Source organism: Plasmodium gonderi (genome assembly GCF_002157705.1).
Source record: "Plasmodium gonderi DNA, contig: Chr09, whole genome shotgun sequence".
Taxonomy (NCBI): Eukaryota; Apicomplexa; class Aconoidasida; order Haemosporida; family Plasmodiidae; genus Plasmodium; species Plasmodium gonderi.
This window is the reverse complement of record NW_021628934.1, coordinates 1,694,225-1,720,618: the sequence shown is the minus strand read 5'-3', so window position 1 is coordinate 1,720,618 and position 26,394 is coordinate 1,694,225. Positions and strand designations below refer to the sequence as shown.

The 26,394-nt window shown below is 28.8% G+C and overlaps 3 protein-coding genes across 3 annotated transcripts; 2 read left to right on the top strand and 1 right to left on the bottom strand.

Moving 5' to 3' along the window:
* Window positions 1–1,728: 1,728 nt before the first annotated feature.
* PGO_093520 (beta-catenin-like protein 1) lies at window positions 1,729–3,474 on the top strand (the record flags this gene model as incomplete). The annotated part of the gene is made up of 2 exons (XM_028687940.1): window positions 1,729–1,788; window positions 1,996–3,474. The coding sequence occupies 2 exons, from the start codon at window positions 1,729–1,731 to the stop codon at window positions 3,472–3,474; spliced, it is 1,539 nt and encodes a 512-aa protein (XP_028543741.1).
* Window positions 3,475–5,255: 1,781 nt separating this feature from the next.
* PGO_093510 (protein phosphatase 2C) lies at window positions 5,256–7,886 on the bottom strand (the record flags this gene model as incomplete). The annotated part of the gene is made up of 1 exon (XM_028687939.1): window positions 5,256–7,886. The coding sequence occupies one exon, from the start codon at window positions 7,884–7,886 to the stop codon at window positions 5,256–5,258; it is 2,631 nt and encodes an 876-aa protein (XP_028543740.1).
* Window positions 7,887–13,734: 5,848 nt separating this feature from the next.
* On the top strand, window positions 13,735–25,734 carry PGO_093500 (Adenylate and Guanylate cyclase catalytic domain containing protein; the record flags this gene model as incomplete). Its single annotated transcript, XM_028687938.1, has 1 exon — window positions 13,735–25,734. The coding sequence occupies one exon, from the start codon at window positions 13,735–13,737 to the stop codon at window positions 25,732–25,734; it is 12,000 nt and encodes a 3,999-aa protein (XP_028543739.1).
* Between the last annotated feature and the right edge of the window lie 660 nt (window positions 25,735–26,394).

Below are 26,394 nucleotides of genomic sequence, written 5' to 3'. Positions count from 1 at the left end.
TACAAAGAACTTTTATTATCATTTTGTTGTACTTTACCAAATCCAATGTGCTCTGTTCTGTCTAATCCATTGTGTTGTGTTTTATCAGGTCCATTTTGTTGCATTTTTTTTTATTTTTTTTCAAAACGAGCACTATTATTAAGAAGCGTGCTTATTGAATTCCTCCCATGAATCTTGTACTTATTTGCAGCACTCTTTCTTCTTTACGTCTATTTGGAATCAACTCCACTTGGAATCAGAATTTTTTTTTTTCTTTTTTGTGTAATTTTTTTTTGGTATATTTCCTTTCTCGTTTATTTTGTTCCATTATATTTGTAGGTTTTCCTTTTTTTTTTTTTTTTTTTTTTATTTCTATTTATTTTTTTTTTATTTCTATTTTTTTTTTTTTTTTTTTCTCATTTTTTATAAAAAAAGGAATATTTTCGCAAACTTATCATTTCTTCGTCCACCTTCTGATTTATTTCTACATTATTGAGATTGTCTATTAGTTTTGTATACTCCTTCAGTAATTAAGGGTTATAATCCCGTCTCCCCACATCCACTTTTTTTTTTTTTTACTACTTCACATTATTAATCATTGCAATTATACATATGCGTTGTTGGCCACTTGTTCGTTTGCCTTTATTGTAACATTATGTATTTTGGTGACTTTAAGTTTTAAGTGTAGGCCTAAATGTGTCTAGTTTTTCTTATTTATTCTTATGTTTCCTAGTCTTTCCAACACAAATGTTGCTTACAGGGTATTACTCTTATCCTACCATTATTAATGTGCTCGTTCATCATTACCCATCTTGTTCATGTCATACAATATGAAGCGAATTTTACTTTTTCAGATCCAAAAGAAAAAAAAAAAAATCATACAAATAAAAGTCAAAACATGTAATATGTATTATTATGTAACACATAACGTGTAATATGTAAAAAGGGGCATGGTGTGGTATTAGAGGTTAATTGTTTTTTTTACTTGAAGACCAAACTTCTATAACCACTACTGGAACGTTTTTTCTCCCTTCTGCGTACAGATTGTGATGGCTCCATTTACCATTTCCATTTTCTTCATGATTCATCGGTTTCTTTCAGCCATTTCTAAAATGTTCAGTAGTTCCCATTTTGTCACTTCTAAATTATTCGGTAGTTCTTCCCCCTTAATATTCTCTTCATTTCGCTTTTTCACATTTTTAAAAAACTGCCATTACTTCATATTTCTACACTGAGCATGGAAAAAAAAAAAAAAAAATGATTTTCTTTTACATAAGCACATGTTATGCAACACGAAAAGGTACTTGAAGTGAAAAATGATCAACACGTTTTAAAAAGTGTTTGTTTAATATTGTGTATTCTTCACAACAATTTGTAAAAACCACTTTTATTTTACTCTTTAACGAAGCTATTGACATTTTTCTAGCTTTTTTTTTTTTTTGTGTGTGTATGTTATGCTAAAAATATATACAACACATACAAATGTCAGTTCATTTGAGTATATATTTTTTTAAATTTTAGGAAATACAGAAAATATGAAACATTAATTGACTTCTTTTTAAATATTTTTTTTTTTTTTTTTTTTTGTTTGTTGTTAAAATTGTGTCATCTGTATTACAACATATTTATCTAAATTTCCTTATTCGTTTTGTCACACTTTATTTATATTTTTAAATGCATCCATTTTCCTTTTTTTTTTTTTTTTTTCCAATCCCTGACCTATCAAATGTTATGTAATAATTGAAAACTATGGAATACAGCGATGATGACGACATCGACGTTGAGGAAATTCTGAAACAGGCTGAAAATGTAAGGAACAAAATATTAAAGAGGGAAGACCACAAGCCCCAACGGAGTTAGCTTCTCCCCATTTTACACTCCTCTTTTGCGTCAAAAAAAAAAAAAAAAAAAAAAAATTCCCGCATGCTCTTCACCATGCTTATATGATATATCATCCTTAATATGCACATTATCTATGCCACATAGAAATTTTACCCTGCTTCTTCCCCATGACAGATCGAATGCGTAGACGAAAGCAGTATAAAAAAATTAGCAACAGTATTGAAGAAAAAAAAGAGCAAAAATGAACGAGACAGAATGGAATACCCAGACAACCCCGAAAAGTGGGTGATGAGTGAAGTAGATTTAGATGAAATATTAGTAAATATAAAAAACCTAAGTGTTTGTTCAAATTTGTACATTAGTATGGTTGAAAGCGAAATATTGGGAGATATAATTGATTTGCTAAACCACCCGAATAATGACATTGTAATTGAGGTTATAGATATTATTAAAGAAATAACAAACCCATCGAACATGTACGAATTAAATAAAAAAGAAAATGATGTAATTGTGGAATATTTGAATAAAAAAAAATTATGTCATTTTATTATAAATATATTAGAGAAAGTAAATGAAGAAGAAAATGAAGAGTATTACAATGCCATGTCTTCTATTTTAAACATTTTTGAAAATATATTTGAACTAGAAAATAGCTTGCAAAATGATTTATTGACAAATTCGAAACTTTTATTCTTTCTTTTAAAAAGAATAGACACAGATTTGAAAAATGACGATTCAAATTCTCTAAGCGCAAGTGAAATATTAGTTTTACTGATTTTGAGAATTAATCAATTTTCTCAAAATATATATGATGATTTTTATTATACCATTTCCATTTTTAATTCACTTTTGAAATATATTTCCAAATATAAAGAAAAAGATCCCCCAAATGTTAATAAGAAAGAAATCTTACTTAATGTTTTTCAAGCATTAGGAAATTTATTACTTATAAATGACAATATTAATGTATTTAATAGTACGAATGGTCTTGAACTAATGTTAAAATTATTGAGTGAAAGAAAATTCCTTTGTTTTCCTGCTCTTAAAATATTTGCTATTACTCTTAATGATAAAGAAACTTGTAACAAATTTGTAGAATTGAACGGATTGAAATATTTATTTTGTTTATTTATGTTAAGAAATATTAAGAAAAGCAAAATTCGCATATTCGAATTTGAAGAAAATATGATTACCGTCATTTCCAATTTATGTTTACACTGCACGGACACATGTCTTGGTAGAGTTCTCAACAAATTTGGAGAAAAGAAATGTGAAAAAATAGTTCGTTTACTAGAAATTAGACAGAAATATAATGAAATTATTATGAATGAAAATAAAAAAAAAAAACCAAAATTATTAGTAAATGAAAATTTGCAAAAAATGAATATTCAAATAGATGATGATTGTAGGAAAAATTTGGAATATTTTGAATTATGTGACAAGGGTTATCTCGTTTATCAGTTAACTGATATTATTTTAATAGCTCTTTTTTTTATGAACAATTCTTATATATCAAATAATATTTTTATTCACTTGTACACTAGGAATATTGACATACAATCTATATATGAAAATATATTGGGTAATCCACTGTTCCTGTATTTGTATCGTTTGTGTTCTTTCGTCTCCCTATTTACTGTTCTACATATATAAAAACAAACATATATATATATATATACATATGAATATGCTGTGTTTCATTTTTCCTCCAACTTTGCAGATTTTTTGGATTGTCTAGACAATGACGAATTGAAAGAAAAGCTAAAAAAAATGCTAACGTTTTTTCTAACAGCATCCAAGGAATCGAATCTGTTTCTGTAAACGAAGTCCACATGTGCAACCTTTGAGGGATTCCTAAATCGTTCTTTTTATATTATTTTACTTCATATTGTTTTACTTTATTTTATTTGGTTCTGTTTTACTTTATTTTATTTGGTTCTGTTTTACTTTATTTTATTTAGTTTTGTTTTATTTTGTTTTTTTACTTATTTATCTTTTTTAAATTAACGGGTTTTATATTATATGATTAACAGTTAAATAGGACAGAAACATCCATTAGTTGTGCGATAAAACAGTTTTTACGATACATTATTCGCATGAAAAAATAATTATGCAATATTTTTCTCTATGCATAGCAACAATTTTATGTGCATGTTTGTTTCGCATATAAATATGCGTCAATAATTGTTTAGAGTTTAGGGTTCACGTCTAACACACCAAATCCATCCGTGAAGTCACGATTTTGCATATGGGCTTATATAATTAATGGTATGCATATATATATCTCCATGTAGCAAATATGCATGTAGCAAAATATGCATGCAGAAGAATATGCATGCAGAAGAATATTCATGCAGAAAAATATTCATGTAGAAAAATATTCATATACGAATGTATGTACACTTGTAAAGTCGTATGACCGGCAGGGTAACAGACGAGTGTCATAAATTCTCTACACGAACACGTGAAGAGACATGCCTACATAATAAACCATTAACAATTCACATAATGCCTTCTTCCCACAGTGCCACCTGAATACGCAAATATAACATATTATTATAAAACTACTATAATGATATGTAAATAATATTTTGATAATATTTGGATAATATTTGGTTAATACTTGGATAAAATTTGGATAATATTTGAGTGGTATTAGAATGAGGAATGAAAAAGAAAAGGGGAGTGGGGGGTATATGTATCTTCAAAAAAATGTAAAAAATATTAAAACAAATGAATAAATATATATATATGGATGTTAAAACATACACACACAACGAGAGCGTATGGGGATGAAAGAGCAAGTGTACACATTAGGGCGCACGTTTCTTAATTTATACATGATAGCATGTGTGCTAAAATATAAAAAATAAAAATGTAAGCAACACTAGGATGTGTATGCGTTTAAAGTAAGAAAGAAAAGGCAATTTTCATACATATGAAATGTACTTTTCATATTTCATTTTAATTTTTTTTTTTTTTTAATTATATATTTTTTTTTTCTTCTTCTTCTTCTAACTCCTATTTTTAACGCTTAAATAATATTTGTGTCTTTTATAAATTATTTAAACTAAAGTATTATATATGTGCTTAAATATATTATGTAAGGAAAAATTAATAGAAAACCTGTAATTTTATTTTTTTTTTTTTAACGCATGTGTAAATAACTTTAACTTTTTTTTTTTTTTTTCATATTCGTAAAAAACAACCATATCTTGTAACAAAGGTATATTATTTTCTAAATTATTTTATATTTGAAAAGAAAAAAAAAAAAAAAAAAAAAGCTATGCATACATTCATATGTATACGATTTGCATATGTTCGCTTTTAATATCTCTTATTCGAATAATTCTCTGCTGGCGCAGCCCATATCCTTGACTACAACTCACAAACACAGGTATAGGCCTGCTATGTGCATATTGTAAGATCTAAAATTATTCAATGTCGTCGATATTCAAAAACTTCTTTTCCGTGTGTATTTTATAAACGGGATTATACTGAACTATTAAACAAGTCATATTATCGCATCCAATTCCATCATTCTCTTTATAATTATTTGACAAGCATTCATCACACAATTCTTCGCAAATTTGTGATAATTTATTAAATTTTTCGAATTTTTTTCTTACAATAACTGGTGCAGAATCGAATTTCGAATCATCTTCATCATACGTGCCCATGTCAATTTCATCATGTACGTTCATTTGATTGACATTTTCGTTGTCATTATCGTCATTATCATCATCATCTTCTTCTACATCAAAATCTTCCTCACCAGGAATGTCATCAGAAATGCCTGCTCCGTCTTCTGTATTTTTATCATCATTATTATCATCTTCATTATTATCAACATTTTTGATACTCATTTTATTATTTTTATCTTTATCTATTATCGCAATGGAATTTTTTCTCTCCTCTTCGTTTACGTTATTTTCCTCTAAATCTTTCAATTTATCGTGTTCATCATTACCCATACTATTTACAATATTTTCATTGGTCGTAATAGTGGTGGTTGCATTTTCATTATTGTTATCCGTATTATCAATAACTATTTCATCATTTGTTGGTTCTACAAACTTTTCAAGTCTCGTTTTTACAAAACCAACAACATCTTGTCCATCTTTACAATCCCAGATTCCATCACATGCAAGAAATAAAAATTCATCTTCTGGAGTTAAAGTAACACAAGTAACCTCAGGAAAGGCAGAAATTTTCTGATCCTTTTGTGGTAAAAATGGATCTCTTTTATAGTGTAAATCACCAATAGCTCTAGTTAAATTTAAATTACCATCTACTCTACCATTAGATATATAACCACCTGCTTTTTTAATTCGTGCTTCTTCTTCTTGCAAATGCGGTTTATGGTCAGTAGACATACCTAAGGAACTTCCATTAAAACAAACGATTGCTCTTGAATCTCCTGCATTCGCTACTATAAGATATCCCTTTAATATAACTGCTACTATAGCCGTTGATCCACAACTATATGCTATATTATCTTCATAATCATTTGAATAATAATTTTCAAATAAACGTAATTCATCCGATGAATATACTCCATTACAATCTTCTGTCTCGTTATTTGTATCGTTATTGTTGTTACTACTTATGTTGTTATCAATTACGTTTGTTATAGCTTCATCGTATGAAAATCCTTCTTCGTTACTACTAATCCCTTTATCATATAACTTCAAGGCATTTTCGTCAAAAGGGTTTGTATTTTCATTTTCACCATTATTTTTCTCCTCCTTCGCTGCTACTTCCTCCATATATTTTAGATTGTCATATGTTAGTTCTGATTTTCCTACAGCCTCGTTTCTGCCATATTGCACGCAATTGTTATTATTACTGTTGTTACTGTTTTCGATGATGTTACTATTCAATTTATCATTCTCCTCCTTGCTATTTTTCTCCTTTTCATTAATACAATACTCATTGTCCATATCCTTCTTCAAGCGCTTGGCGTTCATTTCCGTGATTTCACCATTATTCATATACTCATCAGAATACCCCTTAGTGTCCTCATCTTTCGTTTTGTCTTTATTATCACCATTACTGACATTTGGCACTCCTCCATCATGGACTTCCTTATTCCTATTCACTTCACCCTTACTGTCTGGCTTATTTATTTCTTTATTTTTCTCTTCTGTACTAACACTATTTTTTTCCTCATCATCTTCAATTTTTTTGCTTTTTTCCATTTCCGCCTTTACTTCACCTTTTTCTTCCTTATTGTTGGAACTTAAACTTTCAGAATTTTCGTCATCTTTTTTTAATGTATTATTGTTACCATCTTGCGAAATGTCTGTAACTTTGTGATCTTTCTTTTTTGCAGCTTCGTCGTCATCCTCGTCCTCCTCCTGTTTTACGCTATCCGTCTTGTCTAACAAGTTTGAAGATTTGTTATTCTCCTCATCAGCTTGAGAAGTAGACGATTCTGCATTTTCTACATTGTCTACACTTTCTACATTTTCTGCATTCCCTTCTTCTATCGGATTTCCATCTTTATTATATACAACCTGTAAACACCTTTTCCCATCTTTCTCTACAGCTTTAATGCTAATATTTTTGGATATTATATCATTCAAAATTGAATATAAATAATTGTCTCTTGTATCAGACTCTTCTTCATTTTCCTGTGTTGGTACGCTATACTTTTTTAATTTTTCTTGATTTTCTGTTAACAGCATTTCTTCGTCTAATCTCAAAAATGTTTTTTCAAGTGTCAATTTAATTAGTTTTAATTTATAATTTTTCGACTTATCAAGATTTTTTTTTTTTAATTCCTCACTAGATTCTTTTATGCATCTTAAAAATATCCTTCGAAAATTATAAGAAATCCATTTCGAAACATTCGGTCCACCATGGCCATCAAAAACACCATAAATAGAAATATCCTCCTCTATCTCATTCAGTTTTAGGTTATTATAACAAATATGGCTATCTTCCATATTCTTCCTCCATCCTTGCATACATGACAGTCCATATCTGCTAGGATCCAACTCTAAATTTCCTCCGTCAAGGGATTCCTTATTTGTTTTAGGTGCCGACAAATATGCTCCCATCTGTTAAAAATAAGCATGGTAAGAATGGACATGAGTAAAAACAGTTTTAAATCAATGTACTCGAAGAGTTATTGGTTACTCTTTTTCAAGTGCACATCAAATGATTGTGTATATATGTATATATAGCATATTTTCTAAGCGTTTGTCTAATCACACTTTGCACTTGCAATCATACGCACACAAGCTTATCAATGTGTGTTCGCGTATGCATTTATATTTTAAATGTAGGTTGCACTGAATTGTCATACTAAGCATATAATATAAATTGAAGCTCCCCATTAAGACAGTGATTTACTTTCTTATTATTTTCCCTCGCTCTTATATATGTACTTAAGTTGTTCTTACGTATACTGATATAGTACTTCATATCTTATATATATATATATATATATATATATATATATATATATATATGTGTGTGTGTATTTTCTTATGATATAATTTGACAGCGTATTTATGTGTTGCCATTTCCTTTTTACTTTGTTCACCGGCTATTTTTATCATATTTTGCATTCTAATTGTTTCATTTTTTTCTTTTTTTTTTTCTTTTTACCTTTATGGCTTTCCCCTACGGCTTCAAAAATATGCAGGTGACATTTATTGTTCTTTTGTCAAAAGTTGTTATTGTATAATTTTTGGTATAATGTGAGAGCAATATACTCAATGTTTGAAAAACAAAAAATTGTTACCTCTTTTTTTTTTTTTTTTCCTTTTTATACAAGTTATATCCTTTTTCTTTTGGGAGAAGTAAAAAAAAAAAAAAAAAAAAACAGTAATTTTTGTTAAAGATAGAGGTATCATCAAATGCAATAATTACAACATGATATTAAAATCAGAGGAAAATGATAAATATACTTTTAAATTATAATCCTCTGGATTGTATATGCATTGAATTCACATCCAGGATTGTTAAGTACTTTTATATACATGCAAAATATATACATGTGCTTATGCGTATGGGCTTAAAAGTATAAATAGAATATTATTTTCAAATGCGGTTTCCATTATGTATTTATACCCGTACATTGTGTACATATATGTTTTTTCGATAAGCATACACGTGCACGATTTTTTAAAAAAAAAAAAATATATAATTTTTAAGCGTGGCACGTTAATTAAGCTCCTTATATGTTGGTATGAGTTTTGCATTGCACAACATATTAATAATTTTGCATAAAGTTACACTTTGAGTTTTTTGTTATGTTTACTAAGTATAATATCTCATTCATGATTTTGAACAATTGGGTTTAAAGGAAATGATAAGATATCGATTAAACCAAATTACGCTAGAAATTTTGTGCCAAATTGTCGAAATTGTATCAAATTGTTCGAAATTGTACCAAGTTGTACCAAATTAAAAGGATGTAATTTTTTCTTTGAGGAAATAACTCACGCAAAATTCATTCTTATGTAGCGCAAGTATACATAGGATTTCTCATAACACTTTTTGTATGAAGGAAAACGTGTGCTCTCACAAATATACTTAAAAATATACCTAAAAATTCTCTTAAAAATGCGCTGAAACATGCACGAAAAAGTACGCTTAAAAATATGCATAATAGTTCTCATAATTATACGCATAATAGTTCGCATAATTATACGCATAATAGTACGCATAATAGTACGCGCAATAATACAGTTAAATACACACTAAATAATACACTTAAATACATGCTTAAAAAATACACTTTAAAGCACTCTTTGTATTGTTCCCTTAAACATGTAAAAAAAAATTATAGTTACGGTACCCTTACAATCATTTTTTGAGAACTTAAGCAATATATTATGATCAGTGTGTATCACAAAAAAAAAGAGAAAAAAAATTCTGCTTAAAACATTACCTCGAAACAGCAATTAACGGAGTAATGAATGTTTTGCCTTGGTTTATTTCTCTTTCTCAAATCTTACATCATTCTTTTTCACAAGGGCTAGCATATGAGCATTAGTATAAACGCATAAATATAAGCTCCACATTTCATTACCCAGAAAGGAGGCATAAGGGTAAATGGTTAGTAAAATACATTTATTTACACGGAGAATATTATTATTATTTTTTTTTAAAAATATTTATGCGTATAAGTAAAATTTTATGAAATCATTTGATTTTCAAATATTTTTCAATTAAGCAGCATTATTTTGAATCAGGTACTTTTTTTTTTTTTTTTTTTTTAATTGTAGGTAATTACAAATGTGTGAGAAACATAGTTCATATAATTACAAACTACACAAAATACATAAAATATCATTTTCACTATTCTTTATATTACATAGATTGGGGTGGTGATGGAATTGGTTAACAAACAATTCTGTAAAAATATGAGATTAACGGTTCGGTAAACCTTCTAGAATTTTCCCTTTTGACAAATGAAAATATATATGAACACAAAATTTGGAAAGTCTCAGGCTTTTTTATTTATTACACAACTAAAAACGCAAGAGTGTACATATTTCTGTGTATGTTAGTATTGCATAACCATTATTTTTTTTCATTTAATATTACTATGATTTACTATTGTCCAAAAACAGACTGTATATGTTTACACATATGTACATATTACACGTATATCAAATGCATGTGTATGATTTCCAGTTTTTATGATACAATGCCACAACCACGCCATATAAAGATAAGGAGTGAAGTGAAAACAACTCATTGTATCATCCTTTAAATAAAAATTTACTACAGAGAATAAAAATATAGAACGAATCTTCATGACATAAAATATTTTGATATACACTACATTTTAAAATATGTTATCATCCCATGTGCGATTTTCAAAATTAGGATAGTTAATACTACTACCTCGACCTATTTTTTAATATCTGAAAAGATAAAATAGAGAATGAGCATATTTTATAAACTTACGTTGTGTTTAAAGCTTTTGTTTTTACCTTATTTTGTTTTTATTTATTTTTTAATTTTGTTTTTATTTATTTTTTTATTTTGTTTTTATTTATTTTTTTATTTTGTTTTTATTTATTTTTTTATTTTGTTTTCATTTTGTTTTATTTTCCGCGTTTTCGCAACCAACGTGCTTCATGATAAAATCTGCTATATAAAAATGAAAAGGGAAGTTACTAAGATTGCTTTTTTTTGACAAAATGAAAAACTGTATTACGTATAAGGATCTTTTCCATGCATGCTTTATTTACCAAATATAATTTTAAAATTCGAAGCAACTTGCTCATTATACCTTTTTATACATGCATTTACCTCCAAAATATGAAGATAATATAATTTCCGCATAATTGTCGCAAGAATTGTTCATGCTACTAGAATGATCGATTCTTTGACATGGTTTATATGACGAAAAACGTTCTGCAATTTGCTCAACTAGTTTACCCATGGTTGTAAGAAAAAACAAGTGAATCAAATATTAAGAAGTCAGATTTAATGGAATTTTTGTTCTGTTTTATTTTTTTTAAATGAGTGAGCAAGCTGAGGACATTATGTAGCAACACGTAACATTCGTAATTACCTTTCAAGGTATTCTTATCAAATATAAGAAAATACAATGTTATTAATACTATAGGAATGATGGAAGCAATATAATTAAGCATTAAAACGTGGATAAAATATTGCACTAGAAATTTGTTTGCGTGTTTATGGTTGGCACAATGATATATACATAAGTCTGCACATATATTTAAGCAATGGAAAATATTCTAACTCTATTGTTGCCACATTTTTCACCTCCAAGATTTTATTTCATCTACGTCTGTTCTTTCTATTTAAAATTTCTAGGTGTAGAATGGATAACCCATAAAATTTGGTAAATTCTATTCCGTATTCCTATTGCTGCATTTGTTGTGAAGGTAGCGTATTCTTAAAAGGAAATTACTAATTTTTTCCTATAAAACCAATCTTCCTATTTTCTTGTTCCATCCGAAAATTAAGATTGGGTATTTCTAAAAATGCTGAAATGTTATAAATTTTTACATTTCACAATTTAAAGGTTTCATTTGTACATTTTAATTTTCGTTGTCAAACACAAAGTGGGGTATAATGAAATTAATACAGGACGCGAATTATGTACGTGGTACAAACCAGTATAACCCTTTTTTCTCCCTTTTTTTTTTGTTCTTTTGTTTTTAATTTTTAAAAATATTTGTATGGAAAACTGCTACCTTTACGCAAATTACTTTCAACAACAATTGTTCAGAATATATTTTCTCCATAAGTACGTATTTATGAGCACATTATGCCTGTGTATATATATGGAAATATTTCCCCTCTATTACCATGTGAAAATACACTCCTCATTTATATACAAAAATTTTAGTTATACTAGTATTATGTTTTCCAATTTTCAGTCTATTTTTTCATACGTATTTTTAAGGAATTGAATAATGCTCACTATGCGACTAAAATAGGGTTAAGATAAGTGGAAAAGAAAGAAAACAACTTTATAAATTAAAAAAAAACTAGTTTATAAATTAAAAAAAAACTAGTTTAAAAATTAAAAAAAAAAAAGTTTAAAAATTAAAAAAAAACTAGTTTAAAAATTAAAAAAAAATTGACTTAAAAAAATATTCCATAAAGAAAAAAAAAAAAAAAAAAGCTAAACAAGTTCCAAGTGTTAAAAAAATAAATAATATATAAAGTTAAAAAGGATTAAAAGTGTGTATACATGTGTATGCTAGTTTCAATCGCTATTGAATTCATAACAAAAATATGTTAAACTTTTCTAAGAATATCAATTTTTTACGTGATAAAAGTTTTTACACACTTGTTTAAATTTTTCGAATATTTTTCCTTTTTGACTTAATTTTTCTTTACCTTTCTTTGTTTCTCACTATTTTATTTTTTATACTATGTCATTCCTAGCATATGTCCACATTACATTCTATTTTTATGTTCATATATATGCATAAGTTTTTTTTCTTAATTTCCCTTTTTCCTTCTAATTAATGTTCCATTTATTAAATTTTTTTTTTTGAATATTTTTCCAAACAGGAATGTACGAATGTACAAATGGCACAAACTTAGATAAAATTTTGTTTAAAATTTTTTGTGTAACCTTTTCCTAGCACACAATGCCTGTTCACACTTTGTATATTCTTAGATTTACAGATAAATGCGGTAAGCAAACTGCCTTTTATTAGTGTGTGTTCTTCCTCTTTTCACGGATTTTAATGTGAATTATTCACTACTTTGTAGCTTTATTTTTTTTTTTTAACTGTCATTAAAGTATGAAGATTTTTTTTTTTTAATATGTTGTTAAAAAGCGCATCGTATATTTCTACCTCTAGATGAATTACTGATGTGTGTATATAAGTCTGTCTGTTTGTATGCCTGTACATATATAATCTTGTATGCCTGTACATATATAATCTTGTATGCCTGTACATATGTAATCTTGTATGCCCGTACATATGTAATCTTGTATGCTAGCTTGTATGCACGCGTGCAAGACTGTGTGTAGTGCTCATTCTATCCTGTATGTACGAATGCATGTGTGTAGTCTTATACCTGAGCACGATGTTGTTGTCCCTTGTCCCACTGTTTTCCCTTTTTAAAAATACAACAGTGCGATAAAAAATTCCCTAAAATATATACATATATACTTCTGCGTATGGAAATATGAGCATTTATGGTATAGGTACAATATATACATGCTATACTTTTCTCTTTTTTCTTTGAGCATTTTCTTCCATTTCTTCCTCTTATATATTTTTTTCTTCTGCACTCCACTGCTGTGCTTCTCTCTCTCTCCCCCCACCCTTTTTTTTTTTTTTTTTTAATCTTCTAAGGGGAAAAAATGTGCACATTTTTACATAAAAAAGAAAATATTCTTATGATAACAAAATTCCGTAAGACCAATTATGCATATATATATAGGAAAAAATGATAGACAGAAAAAAGAGTCACGATAAAATAAATAATGGATATAAAGGAAAATTCTCGGATAAATTATTAACGAATAACGGAAATATGAAGAATCAGAATTTCAACGAAAATAAGCAACAAAATGATTTTACAACAGCTGAAGCTGCATGGATGGAAAAGAAGCAGAAATTATATAAAGACGCAAATAATCAACCATTGTGGGATTTTAGAAAAATACAAATTAATCCAACCGACGTAGATGAATTGGTTAGTTTTCCTACAAATAAAATAACATCCAACAAGTATGGAACTTACTCGTTTCTTTTTAAGAGCATATACGAGCAATTTTTACGCTTACCTAATATTTGGTTTTTGCTTATATCCTTGTTAGAATTTATGCCTGCTCTCCAAAACCTAACTAATTATATGTATTATTCAAAGCATTATTCCATATATTTATTAATATGTTTTATATGTGTATCTATTATCAAAAATGTGTATGAAGATTCTAGAAGATCAAATATAGATTCTCAAATAAATAATAGATTATGTCATATTGTAGATGGTTCTAATAATCAGCTAAAAGCCGTTAGATGGATGGATTTAACTGTTGGTACTATTATTCGCTTGATAGAAAATGAGCAAGTACCTGCTGATATCCTTTTGCTCAGTTGTAATAATAATGAAGGATTAGTATACATTGGAACATCCCTAATAAATGGAGAAACAAATTTAAACAAAAAATGTTGTGTTAAGGAAACTAGAAATGAAACATCTATTTATGGAATCTGTCATATAAAAGGAAGAATCATTTGTGAAAAGCCAAATAGTAATATGGAATCATTTAATGGGTCATTGAAATTAGATGCACATCCGCGTGCTACATCTTTATCCATTAACAATGTTGTTTTTAAAGGATCTTACATAAAAAACACAGATTACATTTTTGGAGTTATTATATACACTGGGATAGACACAAAAATGATGAAAAATATTTTTAAAAATACATACAAATCTGGATATGTTAATAAAGAATTAAATACATATACTATATTTACTCTTCTCTTTTCCCTCATTGTTGTGTTTATATCAGTTTTGTGTAAGTGGACAGAAGATGAAAAATTCAAAAATGGAACTCATTTTTTATTAATAACAGAGAAAGATAGTCTATTTGAATCCATTATCAAGTATATCTTGCTCTATGCAAATATCATCCCAATTAGTATCCTAATAACTATCGATCTAATTTCTATATTACAAAGTATGCTAATAGAAAATGATAACAGAATTAGTACATTCGAAAATGATTTATCCGAATATTCTATCATGGATGAAAATGATGAATATGATACTTTAAGCATTATCAAATCCTGTAATTTTTTTAGAAAATATACATATTTTCTAAACAATTTTAGTAGAAGAAATTTTACAAAAAACAAAATTGCTGCAGCCAACACAGATGCAAATTCTGAAAACAGGAAAAGTTTTATAAGCACATTTGATAAACTAAGGGTTCTCAAAAGTTATTTTCATAATAGAAACAGTTTAATGAGTACAAAAGCGAACTCCAATGCGGTTTATAATAGGAGCTCCATAGCAGAAAGTGATAATATTCAACAGAAAAATGTAGACACTACTTACAACTTTACAAAAGAAAAAAATGTCCTTTTAAAGAAAAATAAATCTATTAATTTTGAAACGAATATATCTAGAAATCATATATCCTACAATAAATACGTGAAGAGTGCTTCATCTGCCATGGTCTCAAACAGGGAATATATAATGCGAGATAAATATTCTGTTAACCTATCAAACAAAGGATTGCAAAGAGCTGTTGGTACCAATTATAGGATTGATGGCAGGACTCCTTACCTTACGGATGATGTTACTGATGGTATTTCCGAAATCGGTCCTTATGCACCCAGTAATTATTCTAATAATAACAAAGGAATTTTGGTAAATAATAAGAACACAACGAAGGATGGAAGAAACATATTTCACACTCTTTTTCCATTTTTACAAAAGGGAAAAAAAGGAATCAAAACAACTTATTCAGCCAAAAAAGTAGATAAGACAAAGAATATCGGCAAATGCTATTTTCCTGATGCCCGATTTGTTTCAAATGATGATGAATATGGATGGGGCATTTGTCTTAATTCAAATATGCATGGTGATTTGGGAAATGTTGATTTCATATTTACTGATAAAACAGGAACATTGACAAACAATAGTATGTCTTTTAACATGTGTTCCATTGGTGGGAGGACATATGGAGAAAGGCGCATGAGCAAAAAGGAAAAAAGTAGAAAGGGAAAAGATGTCAATCAGAATCCGATGTATTTTTACGATAGTGATAACAACGACATAAACAGTGTTTATAACAACAATAGTGTTTATAACAGCCACGGCGATCATGACAACAGCAATCATGGAAATGGCAATAGCTTCTATAAAAAGCGAAAATCCGAAGACGTGTTTGCAAAAAAAATCTCCTTTGCTGCCAACGTCTACAATGAATCGTTTTCTGAATGTGGAAAAGCTCAAGAAAGTAAAAGTAAAAAGAAGAATCGCCATTTTAGCCGTGGGAACACCACATGTGAATATCAGCCGCATTACACTTGTGAAAAGGATAATATACAATCCATAGATCATAATAATTTAGATGAAGAAAGTAATGTGTTTCCAAATTATAAATCTAGTTATTTTTGGCATTATCGATCGAAAAGTGTTAATCGCAAAAATTCTGGCAACTCCTTAAAAAAGTCTTCAACATTGAGAAACTCATCAAGGTTCTCCTCTTCATTATCGTCAATGTCTTCCTCTTGTTCTTCTTCTCTCACATCATCCTCTTGCCTCTCATCTGATTCTTATTCACAATCATCTGCTTACTCTTCTGATATTTCAAATAGCTTCAATTCTTCTTTCATGTATTCATCGTCCAACAACGACAAATATGAAATGAATAACGATTTGGACAACACTAGAAGCTACTCTGAATTGAGGGAAGAAAAAAATGACAAAAATCATCTTCAAGATGAAACTAAAAATGATGATATAGATAAAGACAAATGCAATGATAATGAAAAATACCCTAACCAGTCTAGGTATGGCTTCTACTTTTTTGACAAAAATTATCAAAATTATTTAATGCAACAAAAATGTTGCAGACCAAAAAAATTCAGGATCAATATGAACCCTGAGTCTATTAAATCCAGATGTGATTTCAAGGATAAAAGAATTTATGAAGATTTGAATTCAGACACTTGGAGAGGTTATTATATAGATGAATTTTTTAAATGCATAACACTTTGTCATGCTGTTGTTCCATTTATTCAATTTGATTTTATCAGAAATAAAAATTTATCTCATTACGCTTCACGAAGTTCTAAAGGCGCTTCTCAATATCAGGAAAGATATAATAATACTCCTAAAGGATCCTCAAATGATGTAGTAAAATCGAAAAATGAATCCAATGTTCAAACATCCATAGATTACGACTGCGAGGAGGAGTTGGATGACGAGGATTTAGAGGATAAGGATGGAGGAAGTAAATTAGAAAAGTGCCAAAAAAAGTGGACCTATGAAAACTTGGAAAATGCTAAGGGTAGGACTAGTAGTAATGCTAACCAAACAGTTGTTAATACAAAAAAACGAAGTGAACTAAATTTGTATAATTATAACACTATGAAGAATTTAAAAGGCAAAAATGAAAAGACAAGGAATAATATTAAATTTAAATTCCTTTTCAGTAAGAATTATAGAAAAAATAAAAAAAGTTTTACATCACGAATTAGCTCAGAGACATTCAAAGGGGTAGAAAAAAAACATTCAAATAGATGGAATAGATATTTACATATGAAAAAAAGTAAAAATTTATTATCGAATGAAAAGAATAGTAGAAAGAGTGAGAGTGTATACATCTCCAACAGGATTAGCGTAGTTTCCTTTAAACAAATATCCAAGGAAAAATTGTTAACCTTGAGCAGTAGTTCGAGTATTCAAAATAGCAATGGAAGAAACGGAAGAGGTGGTGGAGGAGAAAAAAAATGTAAAACTAAAACTTGCAATTTAAAAGAAAGAAGTACTGAAGTAACTTCATTTTTTACTGAAAAGGGAGATTTCAATAATGCAACAAATACTAATAACCCATCTTATGATGAAAGAAGGATTTCCAAAAAGCTGGAAGAAAGAAATACAATACATCAATCTTATTTTGATTTGGATAAATGTAGGGATATAAAAATGGGAGATAATTATACATCTGAATCCTATACCTATTGGGATGCTATAAAATATCAGTCTAGTTCTCTTGATGAAGAATGCTTAATATACACATCTAACTACATAGGTTATAGACTAATATTAAGAAACCAAAATACTATGTGTGTCGAAATAGACGGAAATTTACACAAATGGACAATAATTGGAGTAAATGAATTTACAAATAAAAGGGGTAGAATGTCTGTCGTTGTTAAGCCAGAGTATATGCAATCAGGATCTATTCTATATGTGAAGGGTTCCGACACTTCCATTCTATCCTTGCTAAATTTGAAGTATAGCAAATTTTTGGAAAAGAAAAAGAAAAAGAGAAAAAGAAGAAAACAAAATAGTGAAAAACGAACAACAAAAGTAAACCAATCTAACAATGATGGAATAAAACAAAGAAAAGGAGACAAATTATATACGAATAATGAGAAAAGAGACAACGAAGAACAACATAAAAACAATGAGGATTGTGATAACCCTCAATCGGAATTTTGCAATCAATCAGTATGTTACAAAAATGAAAATATGGGCTACAGTTATTCTGAACAGTATGACGCTAATAGTGAGCACCCCGGTGGAGATATAAATGACATTCATCTCTACCCTGAATATAATATGAAAAATTCAAATTGGAAATATATAGAACGGTATAGGCATCTAGAAAAACAACTACGAAAATTTTCAGTAAAAGGGCTAAGAACCATGGTATTTGCATTTAAATATTTAAATGAACACGAAACAGCAAAGTATAAAAAGATGTATGATGATGCTCGCATGTCGATTTATAACAAAGAGGAGAGACTCGAAAAGGTGGCTGAAACTGTAGAAACAGATTTAACCTATTTAGGAATCACAGGGGTTAAAGATAGATTACAAAAAAATGTATCCAAGACAATAGAAATATTAAGCCAATCTGGAATTCGAATATGGATGCTAACAGGCGATAATGTAGAATATTCATTACACATTTCCTTTTTATGCAAATTTTTAAACTCACATACGAAAATATTTCATGCCATGTTAGAAAATACGAATTATAAGAAATTAAAACGAGAAGGAAAAGCATTATATGAATTGTTTCAATTAGAGAAAGAGGATAAAAAACCTCATGAAAAATTATGTTTATTAATAAATGGAAAAAATTTACAGAATTTTTTAAATCATACTGATTTACAAACCCATTTTTTAAACATGGCATGTACTTCAGACGTAGTTATTGCTTGCCGAATAACCGCTAGACAAAAGGCATTCCTAGTTCAACTGATAAAACATAGACTAACACCAACACCTAACACATTAGCTATTGGAGATGGAGCAAATGATATAGCAATGCTTCAAGAAGCAAATATAGGAGTAAGCATTATGACACCTGATTGCATCATATCTGCGGGATATTCAGACTATTGTATAAAAAAGTTTTGTTATCTTAGGAAACTATTGTTAATATATGGATCAAAACATTTATATACTATTAGTATAATTTTATATTGGAATTTTTTTAAAAATATAATTCTCATATTACCTGTTTTTTTTTATCAAGCATATGCATCCTGGAGTTGTGTAAAGATATACCCAGAATTGTTATACACCTTTTTTAACATTTTTTGGATATTTATACCGATAATTTATTATATATTTTTACAACATAATTTAAATTATGACATATTGTATAACATTCCTTTATTTTATGCTCTTAGTAGAAGAAAGTATAATATGAGTATGCTAAAATTCTTTCCATGGGTAATTGAGGCCATTTTTTATTCAGTTATAGTATTTTTTTTTGCATATACAGCACTAAAGGAAAATTCTCATTTGAGTAATGGTGAAGTAGTTACGATCAGTACTTTTGGAAATATTTGTTTTCTAGGCTGTTTTTTAATTTCCATTCTTCGTCTTTTTATGGAAGGATCTCTATGGTCTCCATCCATATTGATCACATGTTTGGGTTTTTGTCTTTTTGTTTTTTTCCCTTCTATTGTGTTTATCTCATTTGCTTACTTGTCTAATGATTACATAAGGGAGGTCTTCAGACAGACCTTTTTGTGGACCCCTCTTTACATTCTTCTAATTCTTTGGTTCACAACTTGTATCATATGTTACATATTTATCAATTTTATAAAAGCTGCTATGTTTCCAGACATCTATAACGTTGTCAACCATTGGTTATTCGAGCAGTATCAGGAAAAGAGAAATAAACACAAGTATGTCTATTTCTTATCGAAGCAGAAAAAATTTTTAAACTTAAAAAAATTCGGAAGAAAAATTAAACATAGATTCAAGAAACTTGTATGTAAGAAATACAAATTTAATTCCTCTACGAATGATTTAAATCGAGAACAAAAATTAAAGGGTAATGTTAAAAATTACTTGAATAAACAGCCAAATATGGATATCTCTTATCTCTCTTCAAAAGCATTCAACAAATCATTGGATTCAAAGTTTGATCATCATGCCTATGAAACAAATGTCGATAGTTTGGATTACAACGACGATACACATTTTGATGAAGAGAAAAGTTATGCAGGTGCTCGAGTTTCATTGTGTGAGCAAACCATTCATGGGATGGAATATTTTAGTCAATCTGAAGATGATGAATATGAGAAGCAGGGTTACCGGGAAGACAGGAGAAACATGATCAATGGGCATAATAAGAATAGTGTAGATAATCCGAACGAACTAGAAATTAAGGAAACACAATATAAACGCCATGAACAAAGCGAGGGAGAAGAAAAAATAAACACATGGAAGCAAGCGAAGGAAATAGGGAAATTCCGATTGAAAGAAAAAAACAAGAGTGAATATGAGACAATGGGTGATGCGCCTAAAAATAGGAAGGGTCAAATTGAGGAATATAAAGCATCAAAAGAGGACCCAAAAAAGGATCCAAAAAAGGACTCAAATAACGAAATGGTGAACAAATTAGGAAAGGGAAATGCTACAAGAGCTGAGAAGGTAGATGTTTTCCAAAAGAAGAGCAAAAAAGAAAATCTTGTTACTTCTAACACAGGAAAAAATGAAATAATGTTTAAAAATATACGTAAGGAAAGCACACATTCGTATAAAGAGCATGGCAACGAAAATAAAGACAAAAAAGACGTCATAATAAAAAATGGTAAAATAAAGAATGTCGAAAGGGACCTATCTAGTAGTAACATAATGGATTACAAAAATGAACCAACATGTAACAGTACAGTGATTAGCGAACATAATGATCAGATGGAAGATTCAGAACTATTATATTCACCTTCAGATGAATATGCAGAATCGTCAGTTTCTCGAATTGATGAATCGTTGATGTCTGAAATGAAGAATTGTTTAAACCCATTAAAAAATACTTTTTTGGTAGATTTGTTACCACAAGGGAAACGATTTCAAATTAATGAAGATCATGTATTCTTCAAAAATAACGAAAAGATGGAACACATTCCTGAACCGTTAGATGTGAATAAGAGAAATTATCACATTATACAAAATAATGCTGAGTTTTATGATAATGAATCTACGTCCGAATTTTCCTATACAAGCACAGATAGTCTGAATGATTACAATGATAAGAAGAAAAAACAAAACGAAAATTCACAAAAAGAAATTGTGAAAGTTAGCAGTTTGATTAACAGATTTACTTTAGCATTTAAAGACATGCAACTGGAATCTGGATTTCAAGTACACAAAAAAAATAAATTTTACAAAATTTTTACCCCATGGTATCGATTTATTTTTATTCTATTAGGTATCTTTTTTTTGTATATTTGGAAGTTAGAATCCTCCTTGAGGAAATATTGGAATGTATCATCAAATGCTTCAACAGATTTGTTTGTACTTATCTTGTCCTTATTACTAGAATTGGTGCTCATTGCTGCAACTGTTACTACTTTTTTACAAAAGATATTTATAGAAAATTTTAACAAAATTATTAGTGCAGTAGTTATAATAATAATAACTCATCATGTAGTTACTTATTCAATTACACATATTGATGGAGTTTTTCAAGCAGTTCTTTTCCCTCTATACACATTCGTTATTTTGAGACTACCTTTTGTTAATGCTGTATTGTGTAATATTATTTTTTTAAGTCTCTTCATTATAAGATTTGAAGGAGATCACTTTTTAGATAAAAAAGGACTAGCTCACTATATCCCTTTATTTATAGGAGTTGATGTATTTGTAGGTTTCGTTGGGTATCGTTTAGAATATAATCAAAGAAAAAATTTCTTATTAGAATATTCCGTTGAATCTTCTAGAAGAAAACAAAGAGAAATATTAAATACTATGCTTCCACCCTTTGTTGTTGATGAAATGATATATTCTGAATTGAATGAAGAAGGAATACCAACGTCGTTAAAAGCAGAAGATATCGAAACTGTTACTGTAATTTTTTGCGACATTTATGAATTTCAAAATATTGTTGCTAGTATTGAACCTACTAGACTTGTGGAAGTGTTAGATAGACTCTTCCTGTGTTTTGATAAATGCACAGAACAATTTAACTGCACCAAAATCGAAACAGTTTTTGAAACTTACCTTGCTGCATGCGGATTGGTGAAGAAAGAAGGAAATGATTCCAAAGAAAATAATGGGCAACAAGACGCACATGATTCTATCGATTTTGCATTATCAATTCTACAAGTCAGTAGTCATATAAAGTACGAAAAGACAAAACATATGTTCAAAGAAAGTAATTCGTATGACAATGGTCTTGGGGATAATATATATGAAAAAAAAAAATCCATGGGAAATACATACAAAGGTGAAACAATTGAATTAGAAGAAGGATTAAATGCAGAAACAGGAATAGGAGTAAACGTTCTCAGTGGAAGCAAAGATACAGAAAGCAGACCGACCAGAATTAGAGTAAAAATAGGAATAAACTCAGGAAGAATTATTGCAGGTGTGGTTGGGTCTAAGAAACCGCAATATGCACTATTTGGTGACACTGTTAATACAGCATCTAGAATGAAAACTACAGGAAAGCCAGATTACATACATATATCAGAAGCTACGTACAATTTGGTTAAAGATGACAAAACATTGATTTATGAAAAGAAGGAAACAGAAATTAAGGGGAAAGGTAATATGACGACATATCTATTAACATCTGTGATTGGATTGAATTATCCATTTTTAGGAGATGCACTAGATGAAAAGAATCATTTCTTATCAGAATTTTATGCTGATAGCAATGAAATAAGTAACAATATAAGTCTAGACCCCAAACAGAATATTTTAGGGTGTTATTCTAATCAAATTAATCAAAATAATGAATACACTATAAATGATACTATATATAATGATGAAAAGAGTTTTAATAATTCAGATAATGACACAAACAAAGATTATGTAAATTTAAAAGATTTATCACTTCATGATTTACCTACTGAACATATAAGAGATGTTAATACCCACTATTACGAGATTATAAAATTGAGAAATTTAAAAATAGGTACAGCTGTTGGGCATCAACTAAAACATAAGGATATTTTCAATATGACATTCTTAAATAATGGTATGAACAATGAAACTACAACAAATTTTAATCCTTACATTGAAAGTAGTAAAGATTTGGATGACATAAAAGAGTTAGATGTCAAGATGAATAAACTTTCTCTAAGTGACTCCTTATATTATTTAAATGAAAACTTAATAAAAAAAGATCAAGAAAATGATAATCATCACCCCATAAAATCTGATACTCAAGAGTTAACTGAACATCATAGTAAACAGCATATGAGGAACACCATGATGCAATTCAACAAAGAATTTCAAAACAGTAATGAAGATGATTATAAGAATATCGAACTATGTACTAGTAAGTGTAATAGCTGTGGTGATAATTATTGTATTCCAAATAATTGTATCAATTATGATCATGTGAATCATGTGTCATATCATAAAATGTTAAGTAATATAAGGAAGAATTATCTTAAAAATATAAGAAACGATGCAAAAAAGGATGTTGATAGAAATGAAGAACAGGGTGGAATAGGCCTTAAAAGAAATTTATTATCCCCTTCAAATATTTTTTCATACTGTTCAAAGATTTTTACCTTCTTTGGAAGAAAAAAGAAAAGAGAAAGACAAGAATGTTACAGTAAGAGTCGCAAAGTGGACAACTATAGAACGGAACAACAAGTAGACGAGAAGGAGACAAAATCAAAAAGTGTTATGTCACTAAACAGGGAATGGATTTTTCTGAAATTTAGTGACAAAAATTTAGAGGCAAAATATAGAGCACATTTTTATAGTAACAAATCGAATATTAATTCAATAGAACAAGCTTTAATTATTTTCTTGGTTACTTTTGTTATGCAGACGTTAATTTCTAGTACTGTTTCCATTGTATTTGTTGATCACAAGCTAGCTACTCAGACATTAGAAGTAAACTATTTTGCTTATTGGTCTGTGCGGTCTTTATATACCTATTTTGGTTTTATTCTTTGGCTACTTTTTCATTATAGAACTAGACCTGAAGTTTCTTCCTTATTGAATGTAAAATGGATGATATTTTTTTTAAATTTATTATTTATATCTGCTGCATGCATCTTTTCCATTGCATATTTATGGGCTATTTCAGAGAGGGATCAAACAACTTCTTACACGATTTGGATGACAAATGATACAATTGAATTTTTTTTTTACCTTGTTATATTACACCATAATACAGGAATGCTATTTCAGACATGTATATTAGTTGATCTGTTATTCATCACAATGTCCCTAACATTTATATCAACAAGCGTAGTAAAAACGTTAACAACTGATTCTACAATTATGCTTATCCCATGGTATGTAACATTTAACTTAATATCTACCTACTGTAAAGAATCTATAGATAGAAGAACATTTTATGCTAATGAAAGTGCAAAGAAGACAGAAAACAGAGCAACAGAATTGCTTAATGATATGCTTCCAAAAAATGTATTAGATGAATTTCAACAAGATAGATTGAAATTAGCATATACACATGATAGATTAACTTTTCTCTTTGCTGATATTTGTGGTTTTACTTCATGGGCAAACGGAGTAGATGCATCTGAAGTTTTAACATTATTACAAAAATTGTTTGCAAAATTTGATAATGATAGTACCAAATATGGGCTATACAAATTGTGTACTATTGGTGATGCATATGTAGCTATAAGTGAACCTGTCACAGAAGATAATCAAGACTATGATCCAGTTGATGGAACCGAAAGGGTATTGGAAATGGCATATTCAATGATTAGAATTATAAAAGAAATAAGAGAAAAATTATCTATTCCTAATCTAAATATGAGAATTGGATTACATTATGGTTCATGTGTCGGAGGTGTTATTGGGTCTGGTCGACTCCGATATGATTTATGGGGAATTGATGTGCTTACCGGGAATCTCATGGAAAGCAATGGAATACCTGGAAAAATTAACGTTTCTGAAACTTTGAAAAATTTTCTATTGCAACAATTTAAAAATAGATTTATATTTAAGCCACATACCACAGTTCGAGTAATTTACAAGGATGTCAAATCTTTTATCATAACTGATAAAAAAGAAATCGATGCTTCTAATAACTCCCAAAACTTACATAATAGAGGATATTTACTTAACCGAAAAATTAAAAGACCAAACCATTTAGATGCTAACCTACTATTTGGAGGCAGAAAACGAAGTAGTTTCAATTCATCAATGTGTAATTCTAACTCTTTTGATAATACACAATCAGCAAAGAAAGATTTGTATTACATCAATATGAATGATGCAGAATCGAATTTTTAGCTCAACACAGTGAAGAACTTCTCCATCCAATTAACAACCTCCCTAATCCAACTTTACGTGAAGAAAAATTTTTATTTTGTTAAAATACATTGGACCTGGTCAATATTTGGTAACCCCTAACGGTTATATCTTTTCTTCCACATTGACAAACTTTAAAGGTATGTACCCGGCACAAATTTTGATGAAAATCGTCTTATTAACGATGCCAGGAGTTATTTGGGGTCTAGTTCGGGTTTTCTAAAAGTATACATACATATGTATATGTATATAACCTACGTCTTCATATTACATATCCCTACGCATTCCCTTAACGCGTATTATAAATACTTCACAAATATTTAGCTTTATATAATTAACTCAAATTGTATTTTTTTTTTTTTTTTTTTTTTTTCCCCCACACATTTTGCACGTTTCATTTTCCCTTTTCAGTACTTTATGTATTATTTATTATTCACTATTTCTTGCTACATTTTGATGCTTCCCCATTTTTAATTTTTTTTTTTTTTTTTTTCATTTTTTTATACAGAGTTTATTTCCCCTCAGAAATGCATTTATGCGAACATGGAGTTAAACTTTTCTTGAGTACTCTCTCTCCATCGTTTATTATTTTGAACCAGCTTCTATAAGAGGATTTTTCGTCACCCATCTGTTGTACACTTG